The 18,541-nt window shown below is 38.8% G+C and overlaps 1 protein-coding gene across 2 annotated transcripts in view; it reads right to left on the bottom strand.

The window, feature by feature from the left end:
- Positions 1-478: 478 nt before the first annotated feature.
- fgf11b (fibroblast growth factor 11b) overlaps positions 479-18,541 on the bottom strand; it is a 60,761-nt gene continuing 42,698 nt past the window's right edge. For both annotated transcript variants that reach the window (XM_048177946.1, XM_048177954.1), the window contains exons 4-5: positions 6,066-6,264; positions 479-4,803 (exon numbers count right to left, since the gene is read on the bottom strand). In XM_048177946.1, the coding sequence (XP_048033903.1) occupies positions 4,670-4,803; positions 6,066-6,264 (333 nt within the window). In that variant the 3' untranslated portion in view covers positions 479-4,669. The remainder of the gene's footprint in view (positions 4,804-6,065; positions 6,265-18,541) is intronic.

Genomic DNA, 18,541 nt, shown 5'->3' on the forward strand with positions numbered 1-18,541 from the left:
TCCCAGCCCAGAGATGTATAATTGCTCTAGAAATGTACACAGGATGGCAAGTTGGAGGTCAGGAGAGGGTGCTAAGGAGATCCTGTGCTCTGTAACGGGGAGTCCTTTCCTAGTATTTCCAAAGTGGGATGCATGCAGTAGAGTCTTAGTACTCTCCCAGGTGTGTCGGCTTTCAGAGCAGTATGTCCGCCATGCTGGTTAAGGGCGCAGGGGATAGCCAGCTGACCCCAGCTGTTAGTCTATGGTCAGCCTTCTTCGAGTCTCCGTGTAGGTCTCCATGCTGTTTCATAGGGCAGGTGTGTGTAGCTCCGCCTCCAGCGGCTGTCAGCCTGTTCCTGCATTCGCTGTAAGATTGAGGGCGGGGCTTATGCAGGAAGCCATGTTCCGTTTGGCAGTTAGTGCCACACTCAGGCAAACCCTGGCTAGTGGAAGACTTTGCTTTTTGGAAGACGAGAAGATTGGGGACAAATGGACTGGCTTGTTTTCTTCTGCGTTTCATTTGGAAGACCTGATTAGAAAAGGTGCATTGGCTTTCTGGTTTCAGTTTGAGTAGGTTTTTTTTTTGTTTGTTTTTTTGTTTTTTGCTTAAAACTTGCAAATCATGTGTGGGTGAAGAGGTCTCGTCCAATTAGTTGGACAAAAAGTCCAATTAGTTAGTCCATTAATGACACAGCTTTAAGAAAGAAACATTTAAAAAGGAGAAAAGAACATATAAAAACAAGTTTGCACAAGGGAAAATATGGCAGAAAAAGAAAAACGAATCAAACAAAGGTTTGATTTTTAGGTTCATATACATATTTTCCACTAAATATAAAAGCAAATTTCAAGGAAGTACCCATCAGTTCTTCAAAATGACATTATCACTGTGGGTAAAATGGCCATCAGTTGCTTCCGTTAATATCACAATTTAATAAAAACAAATACAAAAAGAAACTCAAATCTGTACATGTCCACAGTCCTTATGGCTCACAGCAGTTTTGGCAAGACCAGGCAGTCCATCTCCCCAAAAGCACCCATTTACAGTACTTTCATCATTTTTTGATTGCATTTAATATTACTTTTTAATCATTCTTTGATTTATATACACATATTTTTTCTCTTTTACTCCTCTGAGATAGATAGTATGAAATCAATTTTTTCTTCACAAAAATACAGCATGAAATTTTTATAAGTGTTCCCTTGATCGTTTCACTCTTTTTGCATGCTTCAATTGAGGGCAAATGAAACAGAGGGTGGACTCAATGTGTCCTTGAGAACTTGCCCTGATTTAAAAGAGAGCGCGAGAGTCAGGAGAGATCTGAGACCATAATACTAGAAACTTCACAACAAAACCAGGTCTGGACCGAAGAAAAAGAGCGAGATCATGCAAGCAAGGCCCATTAGACAATACCAAAATTGGGTTTACGATCTGAATGTCACTTTATCTCCATGTTGTCTCCTCCTCTGCCGCTTTCTCGCCGACCGGATAAAGTCCCACACACACAAAAAAAACTTCTCAGTTCATCGTCTGCTAATGTCCTCGGGTTCCTCGGTTGCACAGGGAAATTATTGCTCACAGCGCTGGGCTATTGCTCTCCAGTTTGGCTTTTATTGAGTCAATCGATCGTTACTTCGCTCTATCTCTCTCTCTCTCTCTCTCTCTCTCCCTCTCTCTCTCTCGCTCACACACACACACACACAGAGCTGGAGGGAAGGTTAATAGCCACTGGACACACAGGAGAGGGTTTGGGGAGATTGCTCAGGAAATGGAGCGTGACTTTGGAGCACACATGAGGGGGCGTGTGCGCGCCGCATTCGTCCTTGTGTTCTCAACGTCTCCGTCAGGCCAGGTAACTACATCGCACGCGTGCGCATAAACGTTCCCCTCCCCCCATCCTCAAAGGACCCTGTTCCTCACTTTCCACTCAATCAGCAAGAATTCATTCAGTGTCTAATTCACAGAACAGGATCTTGCTCTCATCTTTAGCACCAAAGCACACACTCTCCTTCAAGAATCCAACTTAATGATCTTCTGGTTTTGCTCCTCATAATCTAATGCCTCTAAAGCTGTCTTCCTCTCCACCAGCTAACTTCAATCACTGAGCTACCCTCAGGACTTTAAGAGTGTCTCGCAGCCAGCGAAACCTCTTCATTTCAAATCTCGTCTCGCATAACCAAACTTTCTCCAGACTTTCTCATGCTACACATTACAATTCCTTTTAAAGGAATGTTCCAGGTTCAATACAAGTTAAAGTCAATCTACCGCACTTGTGGCATAATGGTGATTAACACAAAAATTCATTTCCTTCTGTCCCTCCTTTTTCAAAAAAAAAAAAAAAAAGCAGCAAAAATCTGGATTACATTGAGGTAATTCACTACAGTGAAAATGAAGATAGCAAATTAACTTAAACGCTAACATGCTAACTGTTTTAATAGAATACCCACAAGACATAAAAATGTGCATGTTAACATGATTTTATCATAATCTTTAAAAAAAACAAAGCCTTACTAACCCTTTTGGTATAAAGGTATATGACAATGAAACAGCTATAAATCCTTTAAAAATTAACCCTATTCATTTCCATTGTAAATTCATCACTGTAACCCGATTTTTTTTTTTTTTTTTAAAGAAAATTAGTATAAATACATTTCCATTGTAATCAACACAATACCTAAATGCTGTCAATTAAGCTTAACTTGTATTGAACCTGGAATATTCCTGTAACATTCAACTTGGCCACTTCAACTTTCATTGAGACACATACACGTACCATGCTTCAACATGCTAAAAACGTTCTGCAACATGCGCAAACCCTCACTGACATCCGCTATACGTTCTTCCAACTTTCTGTTGCATTTTCCTAAATATCTTTCCTTTGATTTAATAATCTTCCTTAAAGATTCATTCATTTTATTTTTTATTTTTTTATTTTTTTTTAATTTTTGCTGTCCAGGTGTTCAGGACACCAGCTCAAGAACATTGAGATGACCATGCAAACACACATATGAAACAACAAATTACCTTTTTCACAAAGATCAACAGCAAAACCAAACTTGTGAACCTTTCACATTCAGGTCGCACCTTCCATATTTGCACCAGTTGCTATTGGCCCACAAATGATTGATGTCATAATCACAGAGCAGGTCTCTTCCCTTCTGAAGGACAAAAGAGCACCATCTGTAAGATGGTTGACCAACTCTACTCAAACACACACATTGCAAACAATTTACAGAGTGTGGTGTGTGTGTGGACCGGTAAGATGCCTGTGGAATTACAAAGAGGTCCTGGATGTCACAGCACTTCCTCTTGGTTATGTGTCAATTATGAATCCTGGAGAAGGTCATCAGTCAACATCTCCAGGCAGATTAAAATGCCCAGACTCGACTGAACCATTAAAATGATCAACTGTGGTGTGTGAGCCAATGCATTTAAACATGTGTGCCCAGGCTGCCACACGCACACACAAATAAATAATGGAAGCAGATGTTCATTTCGCATCATTCTGTCTCTTTCACACTCTAATACACACGTATAAATGCGCACAAACACCGCGTCATTGATCGGCTCGCCACAATTTAAATTTGCATATTAAAATTTCTCAACCGAGCTGCTTGAATGAGCCGTACGTTCTCGGGAAAAGGAGTAAATAATTCAAGCAATCATGGCTGGACTCCATGTAATCCTCTGTATGAATTCCATCAAAGAACTATCAAACAACTGCCCCGAATAATCTGCACTCGTTTGCCAATGATACGGATGCTGCTCCGAGCCCACTGGCCATTAAACATTAATAGAGTTGTCACAAGAGAATTTAGTTGTTTTTTTCCTTTTTTTGGATCTTACAGCCTGCAGGTGTAGCCGCAATTAAACCAAAAACAGATGCGTTTGGGTTTGTGGATTCAATCTAAACTCATTATCACCGACATCAGGTTGTTTTTGAGAATATCACTGGAAGTAAATGGAACTACAGAGTTTTGTTTAATTTTAAAAGCTGCCCGATCACAAATTCTGGACGATACCATTAGTTTCCCTCTCAGCGGCCCAGAGGAAATCAATCTACACCTGCTGACCAGTAGAACTGGATCCTCCTTGAATGGTCCAATAAAATGAATTTTACTGTACTCCTTCTGATATAGTTCTGATTGGCACAGAGCAGCCGTTGGCAAAGTGATGGCAGGAAAAAATGAACCAGCGAGGGTCTCATCTGCTGGAATCATTATGATGATATTAGATAATAACATCTCTCTCTCTCTCTCTCTCTCTCTCTCTCTCTCTCTTGCTCTCGTTCTCACATCCAAACTCTTTGTTCAAACAAAAAAAGAAACCGTAGGGAAAGAAAAGTCAATTGAATTCTTCAGTTAGGATGGATATTGTTTGCATTTTTCGTATGTCACTGTGATAGAACTCAAGTAGGGCATGTGGGGACAGAAACATGTTTTGCAGGGGATTACAGGATCATATGGTGGGTCAGGTGTCATGCCGGGTCAGTGGAAATATATACGAGCTGGTTCGACTGAGAGAGGCAGGGATTCTCCTCTCATTGCTGAGAGCCAGGCGCTGCTGTCTGATCTCGCCCCATTTAAAAGCAAGCAGCCGCTCTTACAGCTCTTCCTGCCCCCATTGCATGAAGGAAAATGGAGTTCTCATTTTCAATGTAGTCCCTCACCCTCCCTGTGTGTGCCCCCTGTGCTATGAAGCATCAGCTCTGGGGGCCTCTTTCCTGCCGTTCTGGTGGGAGGGGGAGTCTGAAGTCTTTACGGTTTTGCGAGGAGGACTCTGCTCTGCTACAAGCTCATGCAGTGAAGGTTCCTTGTACATGGCCACTGAGGGAACGAGAAGAACAAAGACACACTGATGTTATTTAAAGCAACAACAGAGGAACTAAAATAAGTTATAGTTTCATGAATAGTGCAATAGTGAAAATGTAAAGCTTCAAGAGTCTGCAACTAAAAAACTCATGCTGGTTGACTTCTATGAATATTGGGAGGGCCATTAGCTGATTATTATCTGATCTAAACTATTACAAACTGGATATTAGCTGGTCTATGCTGGTGCATGCTGGTTATTAGCTGGTCCAGGCAGGTTATTAACTGCTTTAAAATGGTTATTGGCTGGTTTAATCTGGTGAAAACTGGTTATTAAGTGATGTAAGGTGGATATTATCTGGTCTAAACATGCAAGCTGTTTATTGTCTGGTCTAAGCAAGTACAAACTGGTCTATGCTAGTGTAAACTATTAGATGGCCCAAACAGGTTATTAACTGCTCTAAACTGGTTGTTAATCTGGTGCAAGATGGTTATTAGCTGATCTAAAATATTAATTAGCTGTTGCAAGCTGCTTATTAGTTGGTCTAAGCTGGTTATTATCTGGTCTAAGCTAGTGCAAACTGATTATTAGCTGGTCTACGCTCATGCAAGAAGGTTATTAACTGCTCTAAACTGGTTATTGGTTGGTTTCAGATGGTGCAAGCTGGTTATTAGATCATCTAAAATGGTTATTAGCTGGTGCAGACTGGGTGGTCTAAGATGGTCTTTAGCTAGTGTAAACTGTTTATTAGATGGTTGAAGCTGGTTACTAGCTGGTGGTTACTGTTGTAAACTTGTTAGTGGCTGGTTTAATCTGGTGCCAACTGGTTATTACCTGGTTTATGCTAGTGCAAGATGGTTATTAGGTGGTGTAAGCTGTTTTATTAGCTGGTGTAGTGTTTTTTAGCTAGTCCAAGGTGGCCATTAGCTGGTCTAAACCGGTTATTATCTGGTCTAAGTTAGTGCAAGTTTGATATTAGCTGGTCTATGCTAGAGCAAGCTGGATATTAGTCATTAGTCAGTGCAAGCAGGATATTGATTATTTTTATAGAAGGTTGATTATTTGTTGTTTGACCAGCCACCATGTTTAACCATCTTAGCTTGTTATTGATGGTCCAAAATGGTCTACTAGCATATCACCTGCTTAATGACAAGCTTAAACCCCTACTAGAATGTTCTTTAGCACTTTATGCTAGATTTTCCATCATGAAATGTCATTCTTTGCTAATCTATATTCTGCATCTGAATATGTCTCAAGTTTATTTAAAACCTGATCTGACCTTCGATGACTTTAGGTAGGAAGTGTGCAGCCGCTTTGGTCTTCTTTACACGGTTGCCCTTCATTACTTGGCCGTCACGGTTGATGCCAATGTACCACGAGCGTCCCGACTGGCTTTGGCGGTACAGCATGGAGGAGTACGTCACATAGTAGTTCTCAAACACACTCTCTTTGAATTTGCACTCGGGGTTGAAATGCTCCTGCCAAAGAATGAAAAACACAAATATGCTAATAAGCACAGAGATTTGAAATGCATGCACATACGTGTGTGAACGCAAAAGATGACAAAGTTAGCATGTTGCAAACAGAAATAACATAATGCCATATTTTTATAGAGAGGTAGGGGAAATCTCATCATGGAGTTTCTTTGAAAGCAATGTTCTCCAGAGAGCCGGAGGTAGATTATGCTACTCATCAACTGCGCATTCATTTGCATGACTGATGAACTTAACACTATCCCCAAAGGTACTCTGAGAGTAGGGAAGCGGTGAGCTCCACTCAACATACGTACCAGCATGCAAATGTAAACATGCTAACTTGAAAGCAGAACCCACATATCTACAGATACTCAAAATGTCACAACCTGAGATGAAGAAAAACACACTCCACTTTCAACCTAAAACTTTAATTTAGCTCGTTCCGAACATAACCTCACTGTTCCCATTTATCTCCCTTTTGCTAAGAGCCCTTCCCACTAATCCAAGATGCTGTAGCCGGGTGACTGTAACTAGGAGCGACATGTATACATCTCTCTTAGTCTTCGTCAGGGTCCTTGCCCTGTCAGAGAGCAGACCCAATCAGCAGGATTGATTTACTGAGGGTAGCCAAGCAGAAACAGCTGACTGAAGCCTTTCGGCAAGCCACCGGAGACTGAGAAATTCGGACTGAGTGAGTGAAAGAGAAACGGGGAAGATGCTGGGCTCTGGAAGGGGATGAAAGGGTTACAGGGAGTTTTTCTTCCCCAATATTAAGCAGCTTGAGTGAAAACTAGCAAATACAACCAAATTTCTGCCTGTCTGCTTTTAGTCTATGCAACACACAGGATTTGTCTTCATCAGCTCTCTTGTTCTTTTTCTTTCACTCATTTTATCCATCCCACCCTCCATCTCCCTCTCTCCTGGCCTATGCATCAAACTAAGCAGCTTTTGCCTCACGTATTTGATGTCCTCAGAATCTCACAGACGGAGGAAATCAATAGATGATCAGCCTCATGGAATACTAATAACAATCTAATCATGTGAATTGAGTCACCATGGCCACAGTGAAGGACATCGTCACCCCCAACCTCACATTTTCAAGTTCAATCTTCCAATATATGACCCCAAATGGGGCTTTCGCATTGGATAGTTATAGGAACTTAGTTAGAAAAACTAGCCACCAGGGGTGTACCCCGAGAACTAAATGTTCCCCTAGGGCCAGTAGGAACTCTGAAGTGGCGTAACTCGACCGACAGTGACATCATTTAAGCACAGCATTCAACAATGTCAGAAATTGGAGAACATAGGACACCGTGATCGGAGCTGTGTTTTTGTTTTGTGTCGTGGGATTCGTGATAACGGAGATGGAATGTAGACATATAAGTTATGCGATGGAAAGAGCAAAAAGGAGGGCTAAGAGACGAAATATCCTTCCACAATTTGCGGTGCTACATAACATCAAGGCTGAGAAAAGAACACAACGCCACAGACAAAGGTGACAGGTAAATGCCGTTAACATTAGCTTTCTGTATGTTTCTGTTTGTTCGTGGAGTTATTAGTGTGCGTTTACACAGCTTTTGTAAAAAAAAAAAAAAAAAAAAAGGTGCTGTTTCGTATGGAATGCGTTCGACCAATCAACATACATGTATATCACTTGTAGTTCCTACTGTTCTGGTTTAGACCCTACTCTGAAGTCGGAGCTAATTTGGTTCCACCAAAAGGTGTTCCTGTATGACTAAAATCATTCCCAGTTAGTGCGGTACAAACACGCCAAAAACTGGGTACTTCCGCCATTAGTTCTAGGAACTATGAAAAGGTTTCCCTGGTGCAAAGGTCCCAAAAGTCGACTTTTTTGACCTACTACACAACATGCATCACATCACAGTATGTGGTACTATATGAAAAACTTGATCTCTATCCTCTGACTCCATCTCCCAGGAGTTCAGGTCTTAAAGTTAACCTAAGTTAACTAAAGATTTTGGTTTTTAAACATTTTGATGCCAAAAACCTCCAAATATGATGGTCTCCTTAGGATGGACCCCCTTCCTAAAATATAAATTCAGCTATATATATTTTTACATATAAATATTCATTAATACAGTAGCAGAAAAATATTAATTGTGATATTTTAAAGACAACAAAATTAAATAATGGTTTCCAAAATAATCAATTGGCTTTTATATTTCCATAGATTAAGCACATTGTTATTATTAATATTCTTTAAAAATAGTTACTTTTTATTAAGCATATCTGAGATGAACACAAAGAGATATAAATATAAATCTATAATCGAAAATAATTCAAAATACATATGAAATCTATATGATTAGAAAGAAATTACTAAAAACTAGTGCTATCAATGCAATAATCACAACTAATCTCATGATTTCTGAGCAGTCTTTAGAAAGGAATAGTTTTTAATAGTAATATTATCAGATTTGGAAAAGAAATAAATTTATATAATATTTCATTTATATCTTATGCACATATTATCATTAACAGCCCTAAAGATACATTTTATAACATATTTTTTCATCTTAAATATTTTATGGTCTCCCTAGCACCTTCTGGCGCCCCCTGGACGTCCACGGACCCATAAGCCGCTGACCTAGATGACCAGCTCCTATCTGTGCGTGTGAGAGTTTGCATTGAGTAGCCGTGATTACGGGCTTAAATAAAAAGCTAATCCATTTGCTCTGACTCTTGAAGGAGTTAGACAGCCTCCTTCAGTTTGCGTGTCTGGTGGAAAGGGTTGGAATGACATGTGGAGAAAAAGGTAATATCCAGCCTGCGTGTGGAGAATCCCGACGACAATGCCAAGATCTTTATTATGCAGAGCAGCACTCTGACCTTCCCCTTGCCCCACCCCCTTTCATCCCCTTCTCCTCCTCCTCGCTGCCTCCCTCCATTTCTCTTCTTTTGCATGCAAGTGTCTGACTGAATCTGTTTCACTTGGTCATAAAAAAAAAAAAAGAAAATCTGAAAGCATGCTCCCTTCTCTGTAAATTCTCTGATGACGTCAGTTTGACGGCTTGGGTGGAACATCTTTAACCACTTCAAGCTAGAGATGGTGAGGCGGTGCCCTAAAATTAAGCTCCACCCTCATTTTTTTCCTCATTTAATATTCCATTTTACAATATGTCACAATACTAAAGTAAAGTCGGTCACATTTTCCACTTCACATGGACTTTAACAATGAGAAGTTTTTTTTTTTTGTTTGTTTGTTTGTTTTTTTACCACTCAGCTACATAGAAATGTATATGAATTATGGAATTTTAGGCATATACAGACACATGTATTATGACAATTTATTCTACTGTAAAAATATGAAATCGCTTTTATATTTTCTTATTATTTCTTCAGAATTTCTTAACTTTTCAAATGTGTGTACTTTAAGCTTATGACAAAGCAAACTATAAAAATTAAAATTCTGATGGTGACAGATTTGTTATACATATATTTAATTTACATATATTTTTGTCCAAAATATATTTTTAAATATATTTAGTATTATAAATTATTCTGAATGTCAAACTATATGATTTTGCATTACACCACTGACTCATAATAAAACCAAACGCATCCTTAATATGTGTTAAATGACTAAAATGGCAAATATATTAAAATATAATTAAGTTCGAAGAATGTTTTTGTAACTGTTTATATATATATATATATATATATATATATATATATATATACACATATATATGTATATATATGTGCATACATAATACAGAAATAAAATTTTTTTAAAAAAAAAGCAAAATACAAGGTTTGTGTAAATGAATTTGATCATTATTATTTAATATAATTCATTAAAATTATTAATGTGTGGATACCTAAATAAGAAGTTAGTACTTTATATGTAAATATTGTTTTCTTTAATTTGAAATTCAAATTCTATAAACACAGTCAATAATATGGCGTGACTAATTTATCGAATTCAGCAAAATATTTATTTTTCCGATTTAACTTTAATAATAAATACGTTAATAACGCGATATGTGAAGGCCAAGTATGGTAACCCATACTCAGAATTTGTCCTCTGCATTTAACCCATCCAAAGTTAAAGGATTAGTCCACTTTTAAATACACTTTTCCTGATAAATTTCCTCACCCCCATGTCATCCAAGATGTTCATGTCTTTCTTTCGTCAGTCGAAAAGAAATGAAGGTTTTTGAGGAAAACATTCCAGGATTTTTCTCCTTACAGTGGATTTCAATGGCTACCAACAGATTGAAGGTCAAAATTACAGTTTCAGTGCAGCTTCAAGGGCTTTAAACGATACCGGATGAGTAATAAGGGTCTTATCTAGCGAATCAATCGGTCATTTCCGAAAAAATACAACCGTTTATGCTTTATAAACAAAATATCGCCTGCCTTGAACGTACTTTCCGCTTCCGCATTCTTCATAACGCTTACGCTGAATGTTCTACGCCTTCCCTATTCTACTTACGGAACGAACGCGGCGCCAGTTTCGTTTTTTTCCATAACTTGAATAGGGAAGGCGTAGGACATTCAGCGTAAGCGTTATGAAGAATGCGGAAGCGGAAAGTACGTTCAAGGCGATATTTTGTTTATAAAGCATAAACGGTTGTATTTCTTTCGAAAATGACCGATCGATTCGCTAGATAAGACCCTTATTACTCATCTGGTATCGTTTAAAGCCCTTGAAGCTGCACTGAAACTGTAATTTTGACCTTCAACCTGTTGGTAGCCATTGAAATCCACTGTAAGGAGAATAATCCTGGAATGTTTTCCTCAAAAACCTTCATTTCTTTTCGACTGACGAAAGAAAGACATGAACATCTTGGATGACATGGGGGTGAGTAAATTTATCAGGAAAAGTGTATTTAAAAGTGGACTAATCCTTTAATGCACACACATTAGGAGTAGAGAGTAGGGAACACACATACACAGCAAACCGTGGACACACACACTCTGAGCAGTCGGCAGCCATTGTGCTGTGGCACCCGGCGAGCGATTTGGGGTTATATGCATTGCTTTGGTGCCTTCCTCAGTCAAACCTGCAACCTTCGGGTAACCAGTCTGTCTCTCTAATCATTAGGCCATGACTAATGTGACACCATATACAGTTTTGGACAGTCTATAGACTAATTTATGCAGACACATGGCAAGAAAGTGTTTAATGTACCAATGACAGTTAAACAGGGATTAATTAAGAAGGTTTGGTGTCACTTACATCATATGATATGAAAATTTACCATGAACTTATAAATTGAAGAAACCCTCTTCACCTTCTAATGTCCTTCAGACTCAGAGATATCATTGCTTTTTCTTGCTTAAAAAAACAAAACAAAAAACAATTTCTTCATGCAGGCTGTTCAAATATGTACCACATGTTATCCATTTCTTAAAACAATATATATTTCAGATAGCTACAGTACTGACTTGGAAATGTACTATAAAATGTTGCTTGATTTTTTTTAAGCTTAAAAATTATGAATAATTTTATTGTTTTCTTGAATTTATTAAAGTGTGAACTACAGATACTAGCAAACATGCAGACTCAACAAAACATGTATCCAACACACTCCTCAGCCACCATGGGACCTGATATGACGTCCCACTTCAAGACATTTTGCAAGCTTCTTCTCACAGCTCTTGGTTCAGAGAGCATGAAATTGACAGACGGAGGGTGTGGGATCCAACTACTGTGCTGTTTCTATCTCTCGTCGAAGTGGAGTTAATGACCTTGTTACTGCCACATGGCAAACTCAGAAACACTTTACTTGGGGGCAGTTTACAGCGCTCACTCAAGTGCTACAAAGAGCAATCTGCAATGTTCCACAAGGCCTGTCGCACCTTTAATGCCCATCACAACAATAACTAAAAGAGGATGAAAAATTTAACAGTGACGTAAAACTGCCAACGACAAGAAAAGCATACAATACGGCACTTTTTAAACTCGCTTTAATGCCCGTAAGAGACATACAACAAGCTTTTTGCAAAGTTTTGCAGTAGAGCAGCTTTGAAATTTTCTTGAAATTTTGAGACCAACGTGACCTCTGTGTCCATTAGATTCTCAGCAGGAAGTTCTGGAAACGTAACACAATGCTGGAGACACGGTTGAATAATTGATATCAATTATGCTATTTCAAAGACACATGCATTATTCAGTGAAACTTTGTATTAGTCCCAAATCCATGACTACAGCTATAGGCGTTACACCAAGACAGGAAGTAGACAGAGAAATATGCCCTTCATCTCAAGATCATGCGAAACACATGAAACAAGCATCTCGGCCACAAAGGAACACTGGGAAAGCAAAGTTACAACTATAGCTATAAATGAGTGCCATACTTCCTGCGAGTGGAGAAGGCCTATGGCACTGGCGGAGAACGGAAAAAGAAAGAGGGGAACTGGATAGCCAGCAGCTAATGAAATATACGCATGCTGTAAAAAAGTGTTGTATTTGCAAAATATTTGCTTTTAGTATCTAATTAAGTCAGAAAAGACAGGTACTTTTAAATGGACATCAATAAAACGCTGCAGGATGACGTAATTTTGTAGGCCAACCTGTAAGTTAGCATCACCCTGATTCCCTTGACAAAAAGCCAATAGGATTTTTCCATTGGCTTATTGCATAAAGTAAGGTCTGTGACCAACAAAAGTCAGTGATTCTTACACTTTTGATCATCATGATAATCTTCACAAATTAACACTTTTATGAATTTTAAAGCCTAAATACTATCAACAAAAATAAAAAGCTAAATGTAGGCTATAAACGAGCTACACCGCAGTCGCATTACTTCAACATCATCATCACTAAGCTTCCGACAACTCTTTCAGTCTTTATTTTTAAACATTTTCCCTGAAACTTTGCATTTGAATATTTTGCAAGAGCGCAATTATAAACATTATGAGGCTGTGAAAGCGGACTAGTGAGTAGATGAGTTTACCTGTTTGGCTGATGACGTTTAATGTCCTCGACAACGTCTGTAGTCCCATTTAGCCACTTGTTAACAACGACCTTTTTCAAGACAAGTAAAAGTTTAAAAAAAAAAAATCACAAGGGGGTATTAATACTATGTATTTTATGTTGCAGAATAAAACATGAAAATATCTTGAGCTTTTGTTAACAATGGACTTTATTTCAATCATTTATCCAAAAATCCATTCGAAAAACCCACTGATTTTGGGACGGTGGAACCGGAAGTACTAAAATGCAAACCCATTTTCAGGTTTTGGCTGACAAAATGACATCATCCCTGCAGCACTCTATAGAGAAAAAGTCTCAATCTGCTCCCTTGTTCAGTAGTCATGGCATTGATCAGGGTGTCGGCCATTTTAAGGGCTGTCTCAATCGCAAAATCCTTCCAGTTCACTGAAACCTTTGCTCCCTAAAAAGTCCCACAATGCACCACGATGCTCACTATGTTCCCTTAACGTAAGTTCTAAAGAGTGAAACATAATCACATGAGCCAACTCATTGCACATAATGACACGTGATAGATGTTTTTTAAAATACAAACCATTATTTAATTATAAGTCAGCATAAGCATACATCACTAGACATAATGAACATAATCTAGCTAACATAATTTTTTTATGGCTGAAATGATGCATCATATATATGGAACAAGCAAAGTATTTATCATAATGTACTTTAAATAACATTAAAAAAATAATGTCTGAAAGATATCAGTTCTGCTGTTGTTTATAAATACCAGTAGTGATGTTGTACAGTTGTCAAGTCGATGTCAGTGTCCAAATGTGTAGTGAGCCAGGGTCCTTACAGTCCTTACCAGTGGCCAAGTTTGTGTATACAATATAATGTTTCCCGACATAGGCAGTGTGGGAGTTGATTGAGACGCACCCGTAAATAGGTGCATTAACGGTATTCACCAGCAGGGGTTAACTGGACCATGCTAACCAAGCTAAATCATGACGTTTCCTCTCTGGATTTGATGCTGTCTGACCGAAAGTGGCCCCTACAGTGCTGTAATATCTGTCTGAATATGTGATGTGGAGCCAGTCTCGTCCATGATCATATCTCAACATAAAGCTCCTTAATGGGGCTTACGTTTCATGGGCAAGTGTTTGTGTATGTGTTTTTTTATACCCAATATGTTTTTGCCTCAGTTAATCCTTGCACTTCAATGCATGTGTGTACATATGTGTAATGTGTCTTCCCACTTATACATATATGTGTGGGAAGACACATTCACTGTTGTAAGTTTGTGTGTTCGGCAGATGTTCAGTGACATACAACATTACATACAGTGGGTACGGAAAGTATTCAGACCCCCTTAAATTTTTCACTCTTTGTTATATTGCAGCCATTTGCTAAAATCATTTAAGTTCATTTTTTTTCCTCATTAATGTACACACAGCACCCCATATTGACAGAAAAACACAGAATTGTTGACATTTTTGCAGATTTATTAAAAAAGAAAAACTGAAATATCACATGGTCCTAAGTATTCAGACCCTTTGCTGTGACACTCATATATTTAACTCAGCTGCTGTCCATTTCTTCTGATCATCCTTGAGATGGTTCTACACCTTCATTTGAGTCCAGCTGTGTTTGATTATACTGATTAGACTTGATTAGGAAAGCCACACACCTGTCTATATAAGACCTTACAGCTCACAGTGCATGTCAGAGCAAATGAGAATCATGAGGTCAAAGGAACTGCCTGAAGAGCTCAGAGACAGAATTGTGGCAAGGCACAGATCTGGCCAAGGTTACAAAAAATTTCTGCTGCACTTAAGGTTCCTAAGAGCACAGTGGCCTCCATAATAATTGAAGACGTTTGGGACGACCAGAATCCTTCCTAGAGCTGGCCGTCCGGCCAAACTGAGCTATCGGGGGAGAAGTGCCTTGGTGAGAGAGGTAAAGAAGAACCCAAAGATCACTTTGGCTAAGCTCCAGAGATGAAGTCGGGAGATGGGAGAAAGTTGTAGAAAGTCAACCATCACTGCAGCCCTCCACCAGCCGGGGCTTTATGGCAGAGTGGCCCGACAGAAGCCTCTCCTCAGTGCAAGACACATGAAAGCCCGCATGGAGTTTGCTAAGATGGTGAGAAATAAGATTCTCTGGTCTAATGAGACCAAGATAGAACTTTTTTGCCTTAATTCTAAGCGGTATGTGTGGAGAAAACCAGGCACTGCTCATCACCTGTCCAATACAGTCCCAACAGTGAAGCATGGTGGTGGCAGCATCATGCTGTGGGGGTGTTTTTCAGCTGCAGGGACAGGACGACTGGTTGCAATCGAGGGAAAGATGAATGCAGCCAAGTACAGGGATATCCTGGACGAAAACCTTCTCCAGAGTGCTCAGGACCTCAGACTGGGCCGAAGGAAGGTAATTCCAACAAGACAATGACCCTAAGCACACAGCTAAAATAACGAAGGAGTGGCTTCACAACAACTCCGTGACTGTTCTTGAATGGCCCAGCCAGAGCCCTGACTTAAACCCAATTGAGCATCTCTGGAGAGACCTAAAAATGGCTGTCCACCAACGTTTACCATCCAACCTGACAGAACTGGAGAGGATCTGCAAGGAGGAATGGCAGAGGATCCCCAAATAAAATCCAGGTGTGAAAAACTCCCAAAAAGACTCATGGCTGTATTAGATCAAAAGGGTGCTTCTACTAAATACTGAGCAAAGGGTCTGAATACTTGTGATATTTCAGTTTTTCTTTTTTAATAAATCTGTAAAAATGTCAACAATTCTGTGTTTTTCTGTCAATATGGGGTGCTGTGTGTACATTAATGAGGAAAAAAAATGAACTTAATTGATTTTAGCAAATGGCTGCAATATAACAAAGAGTGAAAAATTTAAGGGGGTCTGAATACTTTCCGTACCCACTGTAAGTCTATAAAGCTTGCAGGGCTACATTAGGAAACATCAATGGATGGATGAAACGAATGCAGGCAAGGTCAAAATCCATTTACGCTCTGCCTATGGTGACGTTTACTGATGGTTATGCAGCTGACGAGTTTGGGCGGGACTATTTCAGACCGCTGATGGCATTTGTGTTTGTTTTGAGTGATGAATGGAGGGTCCCTGTCAATAATAATTATGTTATGGATGGCATCTCCTGTTGTAATGAACGATCTGGAACAGGGCTGTCGATGGGGGGACAACCATGAAGTACTACTAACAAGCATGGGGCAAAGAAAATGGATCTCATTTTTATTCATATGTAAAGTGTGGAGCACATCAAAGTACTGACGGCATCTAAACACTTCAAATGCTTACGACTCTATTAAGGCTCAATGATTAATTGAATAGGTTGTTTATATTGTATTTATAATAAATGAGATTAATTAAATATGTTTAAAAACCATGACATTGATTTTTTCAACCCATTGACCTAATTTGACTTCATGTTTTCATTGTTGTGTGATGTTGAAAGATTGATCAGAACTGACGTGACACCAATGCATGTTCAATTTCCAGGCTATTTAGAATAGCATATTCTGCAGTATATAGCATGTATGCACAGTATATGCATTTTCTGAATGCACAGATTGCCTGGATGAACTAGATTTTTTTAAATGTACAGTATAAAAACCATCAAACGCAGCATGAGATAGTGTATCCCACTGTGCAGTGCACTTGACTTGACCTTTTCATTTCCAGTGTGATAAATGAAGACAAATCTGCTGTTAGTGACTCATTATTTGACTGCCACGGAGTACAGGCATTTTTTTTTTTTTTGCAGAAAACTGGATTAAAAATACAAAATATATCCATTTTAATACAAGACATGCAGTGTTTTATAATGTACTGAACTACAGTTTATTATCATGGAATGAAAGTGTTCATTCTCAGTATTTTGAAGTCTTTAAAGGGTTAGTTCACCCAAAAATGAAAATTCTGTCATTAATTACTCACCCTCATGTCGTTCTACACCTGTAAGACCTTCCTTCATCTTCAGAACACAAATTAAGGTATTTTTTGATGGAATTAGATGGCTCAGTGAGGCCTCTATTGCCAGCAAGTTAATTTACACTGTAAGTTCCCAGAAAGGTACTAAAAAAATTTTAAAACAGTTCGTGGGACTACAGTGGTTCTATCTTAATATTATAAAGCGACGAGAATACTTTTTGTGCAGCAAAAAAAAAACAAAATAACTTTTCAACAATATCTAGTGATGGCCAATTTCAAAGCACTGCTTCGAATCTTTTGTTTCAAACTGCCAAACTGCTGAAATCTCGTGACTTTGGTGCTCTGAATCACTGATTCGAAACAAAAGATTCGAAGCAGTGTTTTGAAATCGGATTTAATCAAAAATATCTTAATTTGTGTTCTGAAGATGAACGAAGGTCTTATGGGTGTAGAACGACATGAGGGTGATAGAACGATTTTTGGGTGAAATGACCCTTTAAGTGGCCTCCTCAGTCCCCTGACCTTAAAGAGATGAAAATTGTGTCATCTCTTAATCACCCTTATGATGTTCCAGTCCTGTATGAGTTTCTTTCTTCTTCTGAACACAAAAGAAGATATTTTAAAGAATGTTGGTAATCAAACAGTTGAAGATAGCCATTGACTTCCATAGCAGGAAAAAAAAAATACTATGGAAGTCAATGGCTACCGTCAACTGTCTGGTTACCAACATTCTTTTAAAATTTCTTCTTTTGTGTTCAACAGAAGAAACTCATACAGGTTTGGAACAACATGAGGGTGAGTAAATGATGACAATTTTTTATTTTAATTTTTGAGTGAACTAGCCCTTTGGGAAATTATAAACCTCAATGGACTAGGTGCACAAGATGGCGCCGGTGAGCTGCAGCGATGCGATGCGCATGGTTACTTCCGCTAGTGCCCTTCTGGTCATAGCGATGCTTGCATTTGGTGCTGGAAGAAACTTAAAAATGAAACTTGGCTAGATATTATAGATTTTTTTTTAATTAAAGAGAAGATGGTGGTCTATCAGAGATGAAAGAAATCTTTGTTATATTATTGTGTAACATTACCTCTGTGTGGAAATTCAATGAGATACATGGAGATACGCGATCTTTGATCTTTCTCCTGTTGATTATGCGGTTAAGGCTCAGCAGTGATCCACGGATCTCTTTATCCACACAAAACACTCAAGTATGTAATGTATCTCCTGATTTTGTTCTGACAGCTGGGGGACTAAATGGCTCAAAAACTGCTTTCTCTTTCTGCGTGGAACAACACTGGACCATCATGAAGATCTAATGTTTGCTATTGTCAACCGAAGCATCAATCCTCATCAGAGATAAATAAACGTGGGAATATGATATGGATGGAATTTTCAGTGTTTGTATATCCACT

The sequence above is a fragment of the Megalobrama amblycephala genome, linkage group LG2, assembly GCF_018812025.1.
Source record: "Megalobrama amblycephala isolate DHTTF-2021 linkage group LG2, ASM1881202v1, whole genome shotgun sequence".
Classification (NCBI taxonomy): Eukaryota; Metazoa; Chordata; class Actinopteri; order Cypriniformes; family Xenocyprididae; genus Megalobrama; species Megalobrama amblycephala.